Here is a 14143-nt window from a genome sequence, read left to right as displayed (position 1 = left end):
GATATATGGATACAACTTCAAACATGATTCTCTTGTTAGTGTCCGTGTGACATTGATAACAATGGCCATTACAATGTCAAATTTACTGAGCAGTGAGATGGATCACAACAAAGTTAAGTTAATAAAATTGTACATAATTATAAATTGTGAATTGGGGCTTGCCCCGTTCGCCTAGCAACAAAAGAATTTTAGTTAAGTCTGCAAATTGTATCTCTTATTGGTATTTGGATCTGGATAACATGCAATTGGGGATCTCCTTTGCATTCTCTCTAAAAAATTGTAAATCGTTATTCCTTTAATTGAATTGCTACCTTGTTCGCCGCACAACTCTAAAGAATGTTTAATTTCATGAGATTTCTTTAGCAAAATGAACTAAATAATATTAATAATAAAACTTAAAAAGTCAAGAGTAATTCTTATTATTAGGATTTTGGGATGCTCTAAGTTAACAAGACATTTTATTGCATATTAAATTTAGGAAGTGTTTGATTGGAGGGAGTGGAGATTTAGAATCGGAATCGGAATGGGTGACTTTTATTTTAATTCTAAAGGGATGTTTGGTTCGCAACTGAAATTAGAATGAGAATGAAAATCAGAATGGCTTGGAATCGGAATCGAAATGGTCAAATCTCCCGAAGCATTTGATTCGTGACCGGAATCAAAATCGGAATCGAAATTGAAATAAAAATTTGAATCTATAGAGAAGAGTAGGGATTGAGTTCTATATAAATTGAACCATTTCCATTTTATCTTAGAATCAGAATCAGAATCAGAATGAAAATTTGAATTTATGGAAGAGAGTAGAGATTGAGTTCTATATAGATCGAGTCATTTTTATTTCATCTTAAAATTGAAATTAGAAAGGGACTTCTCCCAACCAAATGATTGAAATTGAAATCATCTATTTCGATTCTGATTTCAAACTCTCACTCTTTCCAATCAAACATCTCTTAATTTTTTTGAAATGAAAAAATCAATTTATGAACTTAGAAACAAATTTTCCGTGACACCCATATCCTGGGCAAAGGATTCCCCTCCAAGACCACTATTTTTTTGTTGCAATCCATCATCCTAGATGTGGTCCACGGGGTTCTATTAATTAAGAATAAAGCACTGGCAGCTACAAGCCTACAACAGTCATTACCGGCCATTGTAAAAAAAATAAAAGAAAAAATAACTACATCATTTGCTCAAGTCACTGCTCATTTATTTTCCTCAAAAAAATCTCTTGGCTAGTATGATGACTTAAATTTAAAAGAATATATTTTATTCAAATGCATAGTAAAAATATCATATAATAACTATTATCTAAAATATATAACAATCATTATAATAAAATAATGAGAATATATATATATATATATAATGTATATGTAACTATTAAAAATTATTATAAAGCTATAACAATCATTGTTTAAACCTTGCTTAAAATCATAACAAAAGGTAAAGGGATATTAACTGTTATGGTGTAGAAGAGAGGGTATTATTAGTTCCATATTACTTGTGAGTCAAAAGAAATTTTGATTTATATAGGAAGAGACCATTCATTCCATATAAGACGCCTTTTGAAGGCCAAAACTGCAAGATCCATAAGGCAGAGTAGACAATACCTCACATGTCAAGCCATGAATTCTCGATCGTAATAGTATCATACCAGAAATGGGACTGCCCTTGTAACTATAGAGCTCTTCCTGCTTGTATACCGGTCTATTATAAAAATAAAGAGGGTATCTTCCATCCATATATAGACTTTTTCTTTATAAGATATCTTTTGAAAAACAAAATCGTGAGATCCATGGTTCAGAGTGGATAATATCTCATGTACCAAGCCATAAGCTTCGGGCCACAACACTAACCCATAGAGTAGATTATCCATGTATCAATAGTGGGCTATGCATTTGGAGCTACCCTGTTCAGCTAACTCAATTGGTTAAAGCTTGTGACCCGATCACTCAAATTAGAAAATTTTTCATTGAAAAAATTCTTTATGCACCATAAGCGGTGCAAAAAATCTGATATGAAGTGCATCATCTTGTCTGATTGGTCCACATAGTCACCACTTTCCAACACACATTTAATGTCTGTAGTTTTATTTTTTGATTTAAAATTTTGAATGATGAAAATGTCTCTATTTTTTAGAAAAATTATGACATCCTACATCTAGAAAATCATAATTTTTATCTACAGGATGTCATAATATAATGCAGAATGTCATAATATGCATAGGATGTTGTAATTTTTTTCAAAAAATAGAAGTATTTTCGTAATTCAAAATTTTCAAACGAAAAAAATAAAGCTTTAAGTATTAAATATACGTTGGAAAGTAGTTGGATAAAAATGCTCCTTCTATCTTATGATATTCCGAGGCATATTATGACATCATGAACAATATGACGACATCTTGTATGCAGGAAGTCACAATTTGATGCAGGATATCATAATATGCACAGGATGTTATAATTTTTTAGACTACATTATGACATCCTGCGTATAAAAAGTCATAATATATCATCGGATATTATAATTTTTTTCAAAGGACAGAAATATTTTCGTCATACAAAAATTTTAAGCAAACAAACAGAACTGTTGATATTAAATACATGTTGAAAAATAGTGGCTATATGGATTGATTATATAAAATAGTATACTTCATGTCAGATTTTTTACACCGCTTGTAACGCACAAAAAAATTTCTCTCTTATAGTTATCATATTTTTATATAAGATAAGGCGCAAAGCTCCCTCTGTTTTCATTAAAAAAAAATAAAAGAAGACAGAGAGGCAAAACAAATTCATTATGTTCATCCATGTTTTGCCCCTTTCCCAAGCCCCGCATGCTCCCCCTGCAAGTCATTCGGAAAGCTGTTAAATTTGTGAGCTTCCTGCAAGGCATCAACTAATTTGTCCGATCTATTGCCTGTTGCAATTGTTATACTTAGTTATTTACTATTTTATCTCCAATTAATGAATCCAATGTGGAAGCCGGAATTGCTGGCCCCACTTCAGATTTTATTGAATTTTAGATCAAATCCAAATAAAATATGCCTAGATATACATCACGCCGGCCGGAACCGTGCCTCCGGATTTTTTGGATATATTTAATTGAGTGAAGTTGAATTTTGAAATAGAAATAGTAATAAATGACGATCACGCCACACATTTGGTTCTATTTTCATTCCTATTTCAAGAAAAATAGGAATATCTCGATCTTCTAAAATAAAATCTCATTTATTTCTTAAATATTAAAATTATATTTTACTAAATTTATATTAAAAAATTAATTTATTAAAAATATTTTTTTTATTTTATCAATTTTAAAAAATATTTTAATCAATTATTTTGATTTCAATTATAATTATAAATAAATATAATAAAAAATAAAATTATTTTAATTTTTATTTCAATACATTTTAAATTGGATCAATATATTTTTAATAGATTCACAAAGAATGCACGTTTCTCATCCAAGATTAAGTTAGGATATCAAAAAAAAATTAATATAGCAACGTCAGTATCATAGTTTTTTTTTTTTTTTTTATTCAAAGGACTTTTGGAATCCTCCAGAGGGAGAGATACTTCATAAACCAAATCTTAAGTAAAAAAAAAAAAACTAAATAAAAATTAGAGAGAAGACAAGGAGAGTTGGGTGGCCAAGCATTTTGTCACCATCATTCCGAGCACAGATAAAATAGAGGTTCGGAAAAAAAAATATTAGTTAGGCTTGAACCTTGGACCACAAATAATTTATTAATTGAAACGAGAGGGAGAGAAAAATATATATATGTATATAACTACTGTTATTACAAACAAAAATAAAGAAAGAGGAGACAAGAAGATTAAATTATTAGTGGTCTATGGTTACTGTTCCAACTAATAATTTTTGGGACGGTGGTCCCTACACTCCGACACCCAGAAAAGGAATAGTTGCATGGAATTGGGTTTACAGCGGGGTTCACCCCTCCGCCCCCCTGCCTCTCTAACTGCTTATGGTCACTGCCGTGTCTTGGCCTCACATGCAGCCTCTGTTCTCATCTTTATTGTTCTGCTGCTTTTCCTCGTCATAGTTTTGCTTTCTTGGTCCACTCCAGCTCCCAAAAGCCGGAAATTGGAGGAAACTATCTGTTAGCTGGTTCTCTGGAGAGCACCAAGTTATAAGTTTTCCTCTGTTTTGCTCCTCTTCCATTGGGTTCGGAGCCTCTGGATTGGTTTGCAAAGGTGGGTTCTTGATCTCTCTCTCTGTCGCTGTTTCTTTTTACCCCCTTCACTATGTATTGAGTATAAATTTTACTCGAACATTTCTCTTTGAAGAAAAAAAAAAGAGACTTTTTTTCTTGGTAATTAGCATGTGGATTTTGTTCCTACAGGGATTGTGAAAAGTGGGATTTGAAATTTTATTTTGGTGTTGTATACATTAAGAAAGGGAAATTTGGGTGTCGATCAGAGATGCAAGGATTGAAAAGTTCCCGTTTCTTCCATGTCAGAAGATTGGATTATCTACCTGCTTTTTCGTGCTGAAAAGGCCTTTAATTGTCTTTTTGTGCTTGTTGTAATGCAAAACACAACCTTCTCCTTGGATCTAATTAATTTCGTCGGGATTTAATTCCCTTTTTTCCCTTTTTTTTTTTGGGGGGGGATTTTTTTCTTCAAGTATGAGTATTGTGATTGATAATCTGACCCTCTCTTGTTGCAGACTTCTTCTTATATATGCATATTCTTCTTCCTCTTTTTTTTTCAATACATGTTTCCTCGTTCAGTTTGGAAGCTTCTACGAGCTTGCGGTAGGATGCAGTTGGTGGATTGCAAGTTGTAGGATGTTCTCTTTGATTTGACTGTTTAATATGTCTCAGAAACTTTGATTCCTTCTGTTTTAGTTCTCTTTTGTTATATCTATCCGTTTTATATTTAATAAGAAGGCAGTAGCTTTCTTCTTCTTCTTCTTCTTTTTAATTTGGGTTACCATTAAAAAAAAAAAAAAATCAGCGGATATTCCATTCTTTCATTCTACCTTTATCTACACTTTGATGCCACTTTTAAAAATGGCCGTCATTTGTGATGTATATAAAAATGACATCATATGTATGTATGTATGTATGTATGGTGATATGAAGTCCTCTGACACTTGTGCCTAGGTTTTTGATCTTTCAATTTCTGTGTCTGAAACCATGGAATGACCTTTGAAGGTCTAAGGTTTTAGTTCCAAGCGTAGTAGTTTGAGGTTGTTAGTTTCTCCTTGTATTTCTGTGTTTGGAGTGTAGGTTTGTGATCCAGTTTTGTTGTCAATATTATGTTGTTTATGACATGATGAATTTTTTTTAAAAAAAAAGTTCTACACTGCAATATTTTGGATCCATTTGCTTCAAGAATTCAAATCTCAAAGATATTGCTTACTGGCTTCGAAAGTTCTCATTTTATCAAAGTGATAAAGGAAAACCTTTTGAGCTCCCAAACAAATCTATAGCAGGATGCTGGATAGATAACCAATAGTTGTAATATAAACATTTGTGCTGTCATATTTCAGTTTCATTAGCAGTTTCTTTGCATTTTTGTGTGTGGATACTTCTAGAAATTTTAAAAATTTCTCATAATATCTGCACTAGCCATTTGTTGTTTTCCATTGTAAAGGGGGTATCTTGGATTCTTGATCAAGAGCGCACAGGCCTTAATGTAGTGAATTTAATCGTGTTGAACTGTCTGGCCCTTAGACGTTCCCTTTTCTTCCCCACTTGTTTAATTGGCATTTCACTTGTCATGGAATTTTTTTTCCCAATGTATTGCATTTCATGTGAAAGATGAGTTCTTTGATCTTCATTACGAGTTTAATTCATAATTATTGACTTGATCTAGTTATGCTAGCCCAAGGTCTCATCTCAAGGAAAGATAAATCTCTTCTGACCTGGTCTGGATTCGGACTTTCTCTTGTAAATATCATATTTGGTCAAATTCTTCTGGCCTGACTGTGGCTTCTGCTTAAATAACCATCTAGTCCACATATAATTGTAAAGGCGTACTTTGAGATCACTTATTGATTTCTCCAGAAAACACATCAGAGATACAAGACAGAAATGAGTACAGCCAAAGTGAAGCGTCGTGTTGGCAAGTTTGAGCTAGGTCGGACAATTGGGGAAGGGACATTTGCAAAGGTCAAATTTGCAAGGAACTCTGAAACAGGGGATCCTGTTGCCATCAAGATTCTCGATAAGGAGAAGGTTCTCAAGAACAAACTGGTTGAGCAGGTATTTCGGGCAGCATTATTGGCACTCTATTTAAGCTTTGTGTTTATGTTATTTCTAGCTAGTTTCTTATGCATGTATGGAGGGCATTTCTGTGTCATTTGGTGAAGCCTAAGTTAATATCGCTGATGTATTGGGAAGCCCTTAATGCTATTGGGTCTGCCTATATGCTCCATACACCCAACCCCCTCCAACCCAAAACAGAAAGAAAAGGAGAAAAAAATAGAATTGAAAAGATGAGGTTACCTTGGTGCTGCAAATAATGGATGGTTAAGTTTACATTATACACAAAACGCACTTACATTGAAGTAGCATTACTACAAGAACAGATACTTTAGTGCTTATAATGTGCACCACATGTGTCAGTTTGTGTGTCATTGGAATATATTTAACCTGATACTCAACATTTTCCTCTGAACTGAATCAGCCAGTCTGAGAGCCTTGTTTCATGAGGATTTTCCTTGAGCTCTACTTCTTTATGCTACTTTTTGGAATATGTTTTACCATTTTTTTATATTGATAAGAATGTTTATCATGTAATGATATCCTTAGCTGATTCAAGTATTCACATTGACAGTGACTTCCAATGAGCCTTACTGTAATATTACCTAAAGCACAACAATTTCTTCATGGCTTGTTTATAATCCCTTTTCTCTTATCATTTTAATAGTTATTTGATTTGAAAATAGGTGTTTTGTTTCTTAATTCTCAATCCTTCTCATTACTAAGGGATAGTTTTATACTTATATGCAGATTAAGCGGGAAATTGCCACCATGAAGTTAATAAAGCATCCTAATGTTGTTCGCCTATATGAGGTATTTTTCAAAACCTTTGTTGTCGATGGTGGTCATTTGGCACCTATAGTTTGGCAGTCTCACATCATTACTTGAGCAAAGCAATAGGTCATGACTGATGTAACAACAAGGGAAAAACTGTTTATGTTTAGGTGTATCAAGTGTGAGTCCTTGATGTGTATCAAGGTGCCATGTATGTGTACATGCCAGTGTATCCATATTATACATAACAGAACAAGTTTGAGACATATATGCATCCATACGCACAATAATTTCTAAAATGAGATAGGTCCCAGTGAGTGAATTCACTAAAAGGAGAATGTCCTTATCAGTCCATAAAAAAACCACCACTCTGCCTCCACAAAACATTCTAGATTTCTAACAACATTTTTGTCATCATTATTACACTGAAGTTTGTTTAGAGCCCTCCAGGTTTGGATTAAGCTAAACCTACCATACTGGAAGATAAATGACGTAATATAATAGACTAATTTTACTATTTCATGCACAGAGGCAAAAATTACAGGTCCACAAGGCACAGATTTCGGAACTGTAGCTCAAAGTTCTTCTTGATTGTAGGTTTAAGTTTATTCAAAGAATGAATGTGAAAATTGGATAGTGCTCCAGCAACATTTCAGTCTCAAAAAAGGTCAATCTGATTGGAGGTTTAGAGTGATCCAGTCATTAGGAGTATGGGCTGTTTCCAAGTTCCAGTCCATGTGGTGATCCAGCTTATTGCTGGATTCAGATCTGTGTACCACTCACATGCATCAATCCTTTCGGTGCTATTCATTTATAAACTCTATATGGCAATAGAGGCCTTGTTGTCTTCACTTTTGATTAGTCAGGTACATTTTTTAGTTGATGATAAATACAACCTAGAATTCTAAAATCTATGAATGTGGTAAGACTATGACAACTTTCTGTTCATATCCATCTTTCCACCACTCTTCTATTTATCATCTAATTTCTTTGTTCAGGTCATGGGAAGCAAAACAAAGATATTCCTTGTGCTTGAATATGTCACAGGGGGAGAGCTTTTCGACAAAATTGTAAGTGTGAAACTTTTCCTTCTATGTTGGAGTTAAAAGAAATTTTATTCATGAGGTGAAATTATTGATTCAAAAGTTACAAAATGTCCTAGCATGCTGACAAAAATGTACACTAAATCTTCATGCATATGTAGAACTTTCTTTTGGTACATTGTTGCAACCTTCCTCCTATTAACTCCAGTGCTGATAGTGCTTAAAAATTTCAAATTTGAAGGTCAACCATGGGCGAATGAGGGAGGATGAAGCACGAAGGTATTTTCAACAACTAATTAATGCTGTTGATTATTGCCATAGCAGAGGTGTATACCACCGTGACTTAAAGGTGAACTGCTTGATTCTTAGATGCCTTACACATCCCTGATTCTTTTAAGTTGCTCAGGGCTTTATGCTGAAAAAATAAATCTTGATATCCTTCGACATGTCTGTGCAGCCGGAAAATTTACTACTTGATGCGTTTGGAAATCTCAAAGTTTCTGATTTTGGATTAAGTGCACTATCCCAACAAGTCAGGGTAATTTTACATGCTCAAAGTCTTGGTTCTCGACTTGGCTCTAGATAATAATTCTTTACAGCTTCTTGATCGATGTTTCTGTGTTGAGATTGCAATAGACTATTTCAGAAGTTTCTTGATTCAAAGCATTAACGTAACACTTTTTGACAAACCTGGTAATATTGAGTCTTATAGTTTACGTGTTATATGGGCCCTTTAGTAATTTTTTTTCTTTTTGGACAATAATTATTAATTTTTCATATAAGCAATTTTGCTTTTCTTTTTATAAAAAATTGTAACAGTGCCAAGATTATTTAACATTTTCCCTTCCTCTGCATAACATGAAACACAAATGTCATATGGACACAGCCAGCCTTCATTTATTGAACAAAAATTTATATAATGACAAGAGACCATGGTTCCTTTTCGTGTAAATACTGGTCCTTTAAGTTTGTCATTGAAGAATACTTTTTAAATTTTTCGATGTAAATGATGAGATTAACCCATCAATCATGTCATGAAGGGAATGAAATGGTCAAAGAAAGGGTCAGATGACCGATAAATAACAGAAGTCACAGAGAGGAAGAGAAGCAACTGGAGGAGCTTGGGGTTACTATTTGAGCTGCAAAAGAAACTTCAAGATATTGTTCGTGGATCTGCTTGCCGCCAGAGGATGCATTTGCCATCTTTAAACTTTATAAGTGTGAATGATATATGCCAAGTTGCCAAGTGTGTGGCAACAGGTCCTTTGCTGCATTTCTCTAGGACGAAAGCAATAGAGGGCAATGTTATGCTGGGGTTTTTGTGTACTTGAATAAAGGAACTGTAAACTATTATTGACCCAACTAAAGCACCTATCATAAGATCATAAGTACAATTTCAATTGGACAAAAGTCCTAATCTTTCCTATATTTCTCGCACTGTAAACTTTTAAAATTTTAAATAAAACTGATATCTTGGTACTTAATAAATTTATCGTAAGTTTCAGGTCTACTAATTGCTAGACTAATTTTTGGTGGCCCTAAGTCATAAGATTGTTGAATTATTCACTCCAAGATAAAAAGGATGCTAGAACTCTAACCTCATTTTTTTTCATGAATTATGAGATCTGCTAGTTACTTCTTAGATAAGTTATCATATCATTACGTTTTAATTAATCATTACTTCTCAAAACTTAATCGAGTTTCAACCATTAATGTTGTTTCCTTCAGGATGATGGCTTGCTTCACACTACTTGTGGAACTCCAAACTATGTTGCTCCAGAGGTGCAGATGGCAGTTTTATGATTTTAACATTGGCAAATATGTCTTCTGCCCATCTTCTTTTTTAAATCATGTCAAGTCCAATTTTCCTTTTCCCTCTGTTTAGGTCCTCAATGATCGAGGCTATGATGGGGCAACTGCAGACTTATGGTCATGTGGAGTCATTCTTTTTGTATTGCTAGCAGGGTACTTGCCTTTCGAGGATTCTAATCTTATGACCTTGTATAAGAAAGTGAGCATTATGCTATATCTAGGATTTAGGATTCCATGCATTCTTACATTCTCTTCCTCTTCTAAAAATTTCTCTTTTTGGGTGCAGATTTCAGCTGCTGAATTTACATGCCCATCTTGGCTTACCTTTGGCGCCATGAGGCTGTTGGCAAGAATCCTTGATCCAAACCCGATGACAGTAAGTTGCTTTTATGAATAAAATTAAACAGTATTTTTTTAGATAACCTTTAATGCAGTAGCGAGTATTTTGTGATTTGATTCATAAACTAGTGTTAGATGCTGATTCTCATACATATTAATAAGAATCACAGTTAACATTGAATCACAGATGGAAAAATAGGAGCTGGTTTGACTATTCTGGATTGGTTTCTTATTAGTCATAGTATATAATTATCAGTCATATATTGTAATTAATAAGATTCTGAGATTGGCACACAGAAAAATAAAAGGGAGAAAAAGGTAGACAGCTCATTTTAGTCATATACTGTGACAGAAAATTATGTCTTTGCAATGTCTAAAAGGGCAAAATTTGTTATTACCTATCTTGAACTGTTGTGACTCATGGCAGCGAATAACTATCCCTGAGATACTGGAGGATGAATGGTTCAAGAAAGGCTATAAGCCACCAGTCTTTGGGGAGAAGTATGATGCAAATCTGGATGATGTGGATGCTGCTTTCAAGGACTCAGAAGTGAGTCGAAGACGAGCTCCGGGAGCAATTACAGTAAAAGCTTTTTTTTTTCTGTTCCCTTCATTTGGTACATGCTGTTGTGGTGGTCATGGCTAAAATGGTATTTACTACATGTGTTACCTTTATTTCAGGAACACCATGTAACAGAGAAGAAAGAAGACCAGCCAGCAGCTATGAACGCATTTGAGTTGATTTCAATGTCAAAGGGGCTAAATCTTGGCAATTTGTTTGACATAGAACAGGTTGAAACACTAATGCTTTTTTGTAGTTGGTCATTACCATTTCTATGTTTAGGCAATAGATAAATTAATGCACTTACAATTTTTCTGTATGTTTTGGAATGTGATATTATTAGTTGCTGGTATTGCAATGATCCTGGACCTCACAAAAATATGCTAGCCAATAGTTGTTATAGGATCCCTGGCCCTATTTAAATTTCCAAGCACTCCCCCAACACACAAATAATGTAGTACCAAACTCATGCCCGCATATATAAGTCCTCGCACACTCTCTTCGTTTTTTTTTTTGGTTCATACGGGAGATCACACCATTCTAGTGTGAGTACAACCTAAGAAATCAGGATATAAAATATCCTTCAGGGCTCGTGGACAAGCGTCGCCCTAATGCCAGGTCCAGTCTCCGGTGTGCTCGGCAACAAAGGATGCAATCCAATCTCCGGTGTAATCTCTTTGTTTAAGTCCTGTCATTCTTGCTAGACAAAGGGTGTAATTAAAAACACAATCACAAACGTATGACCTACTCGTGATCAACCATGAAATAAAAAAGGGGCTATCTTTTGGCAAGGTTGCCGGGCTTAAAAGGTTGTGGGGTATGTAAGGACCCATGTAGATGTGTGCTTGGTCTTACATTGACTGTGCATTGGAGAGATCTTACAACCTGAAATAATACCTTTTTGGCTAACTTTTTTTGGTGAGTTCCTGGATCATTATAGGTATCTTAAGTTGTTCATGAACAACCTTATTTTATTTTATTCCAAACTCAAATTTCTCTTAAGATGCTTTATCACATCTCTTTCTTATATGGAATGTTTAATGTTATTAGTATAAGTAGGCTTAGTTTTGCTGGTCATCATGGATATAAGATTCTAAACCATGCACTCTTACTTGTGACAGGAATTCAAGAGAGAAACCAGATTTACATCAAAATGTCCAGCCAATGAAATCATTAGTAAGATTGAAGAAGCTGCAAAGCCGCTGGGCTTTAATGTTCAGAGGAAAAATTACAAGGTGAGTCATGTGCAGGACTGAGTGCAACAACCTATTCTTATAACATGTTAGAGGGTCTGTGTCAGTCTTCATGGTAGAGGACCTAAAGGTGACGTTGTAGATCTACCTCTCATGTTTTTCCATTAAATAACTCTTCCTCTTTCAGATGAGGCTGCAAAACATGAAAGCTGGAAGAAAGGGGAACCTCAATGTTGCTACTGAGGTATGATCAAGTTCGTACTGGATTTAATTGCTGAAAGCTAATAAGTTGATTTTTTTTGTTCTAACTCTTGTATTATGACTTTCAGGTATTTCAAGTAGCTCCTTCTCTTCATATGGTTGAGGTACGGAAAGCTAAAGGAGATACTCTGGAGTTCCACAAGGTACTGTCATAATTTTTGACCAAGTATAATGATTTCTTGTAGTTGATTGGATGAACATGGGAGACATTTGTATTTCTAAGAAGAGAATATATCTAGACAGTTGGCTGAATCTTCTACATGGTTGGAGGAACTGGATTGTTGTATCTAGATTGTCAATTTGATGGCATATTACCGTGATTTTATACAGTTCTAGAGATCACTCATTTGTATGATGTCAGTGCTGCTGACTGGTTGTGGTTGGACACCTTTAAGCAGATCTTGATTCATGCCATTCTTTGAACATAGTGATAGAATTTTGACTTTTTAGCTTTTATTATTTTTATTATCCAACTTCTCATATGAATGTTTTCCCACAATATTGCAATATTGTTGCTTAGAAAGAAATACAGTACTTTTTGAGCTGGCTAATTTCTGAGTGACACATGAACTAATGCTAAATTGCTAATAATGTAATGTATATTTTGTTGCTTGTCTTTTACTTGATAGTTGATAAACTCAAACATATACAAACAGATTTTTCTTTTTTCTTTTTTTTTTAAAAAAAACTAATCGTTTCTGATCTGTAAACCCTGTCTTGACTTTTCTTGAATTAGCCCACTCACTGTGACGCTGCCAAAGAAGTGTAATGTTTGTTTCAAAGCGTCTAACTCGACAAAGTACATACAAGTAAATTTATATGTGTACTTATTTTGTATTTAAGTAACCATCATCTATATGTGTTTTCAATCAAACAATTTCAAGAAAAGGCTTCATTTTGAGACTAAAATTTCATCTTTAATCAAATATTGATGGTTATCTAACATGGATGACTTTGTGATATACTAAAAATGAACTCTTAACCACTTTCTCTCATCTGCGTGTGTGCTACCTGCCTAGCTTCGTAAAAGTGATGCAGCAGATATCATGTGGTACATGAGATTATATAGCAAAGCATCATTTGTCTGCCATGTACACCATAGTATTACCCCAAAATCATCAGTCATGAGTTAAGGATAGAAGCAGTGATTGTTTGATAATATATTAAACCTGTTCCATGTCCTGCAGTGCTCCAAGCTGTGAAACTGCATTAAAGTTTATGAAGCCTTCAGTCTTCTCTTGTTCCCCTCCAGCTCCTATTTTTCTGGCTGGAAGCGCTAAATATGGGCAATAACATTTACTTGTCCTTCTATATAACTACTTTTGAGGAAATTCATGATTGCTTCAGCAGTTCAGCTGATCGTAACTCCTTTTGTGCCTGCAGTTTTATAAGACTCTCTCCAGCAGCCTGAAGGATGTTGTTTGGAAATCTGAAGAGGATATGCAAGATAATGCTGCCAAATGATGCAGCTTGAAGATGAGGGAGAGCTCTTTTATCTTTTCACTAAAGATATTAGCTTCTGGTCCCCTGGTTTTTTTGCCCCCCGGAGCAGCCTGTCAGCATCTAGTCCTCATACCGGCTGGTGCGTGATTCCCTGCTGCATTTTTTTTCCCTTACTTTCTGTTATGACTGTACCATTGTAAATGTTGAGTCAAACTTGTTTGATTGTTTTATTTTTTGTTTTTTCTGTATTATTGTTGGAGAGAACAAAACAGGAATGAGTTTCATGGACTTTGTACAGTACTGTTGATCCTATATATAAAGAGCTCTTTTCCGGCACTGGTATATAGATCGATTACCTTTGCTTGAAGAAATGAACCCAGGCTCTCTATATCCATAGAGTGCTCGCTTTCATTTGCAATCATCTTTTTGGTTGTTTCTGCAACTTATCTGTTTCTTTGGTTTCAAATAGGTTCTGCAAATGAAG

At 34.4% G+C, this 14143-nt stretch overlaps 1 protein-coding gene across 3 annotated transcripts; it reads left to right on the top strand.

Moving 5' to 3' along the window:
• The first annotated feature begins 3941 nt into the window (after nt 1-3941).
• LOC105032061 (CBL-interacting protein kinase 32) lies at nt 3942-13995 on the top strand. Of its 3 annotated transcripts, none has more exons than XM_073244341.1 (15): nt 3942-4214; nt 6035-6232; nt 6983-7045; nt 8005-8076; nt 8291-8398; nt 8507-8587; nt 9778-9831; nt 9935-10060; nt 10148-10237; nt 10628-10783; nt 10882-10992; nt 11884-11997; nt 12143-12199; nt 12285-12359; nt 13404-13593. In XM_073244341.1, the coding sequence occupies exons 2-15, from the start codon at nt 6062-6064 to the stop codon at nt 13416-13418; spliced, it is 1293 nt and encodes a 430-aa protein (XP_073100442.1). In that variant the 5' UTR covers nt 3942-4214; nt 6035-6061; the 3' UTR covers nt 13419-13593. The 3 variants fall into 3 exon arrangements, with proteins under 3 accessions (XP_073100442.1, XP_073100441.1, XP_029116722.2); XM_073244340.1 differs by lacking the exon at nt 13404-13593 and adding an exon at nt 13600-13995 and having other exon boundaries at nt 3943-4214; XM_029260889.2 differs by lacking the exons at nt 3942-4214; nt 6035-6232; nt 13404-13593 and adding an exon at nt 13600-13995 and having other exon boundaries at nt 6977-7045; nt 10628-10750.
• The last annotated feature ends 148 nt before the right edge of the window (nt 13996-14143 follow it).

This window comes from Elaeis guineensis, chromosome 10 (genome assembly GCF_000442705.2).
Source record: "Elaeis guineensis isolate ETL-2024a chromosome 10, EG11, whole genome shotgun sequence".
NCBI lineage: Eukaryota > Viridiplantae > Streptophyta > Magnoliopsida > Arecales > Arecaceae > Elaeis > Elaeis guineensis.
The sequence above is the reverse complement of the archived record's forward strand: the minus strand, read 5'-3'. Positions and strand labels throughout refer to the sequence as shown.

Bases quoted from the DNA above. Each gene is read 5' to 3' on its own strand.
- LOC105032061 (XM_073244340.1), top strand. From the start codon at position 6,062: ATGAGTACAGCCAAAGTGAAGCGTCGTGTTGGCAAGTTTGAGCTAGGT. The intron at 10,061-10,147 runs GTGAGCATTATG...TTTTGGGTGCAG, and splicing joins TTATGACCTTGTATAAGAAA to ATTTCAGCTGCTGAATTTAC. The intron at 10,238-10,627 runs GTAAGTTGCTTT...GACTCATGGCAG, and splicing joins TTGATCCAAACCCGATGACA to CGAATAACTATCCCTGAGAT.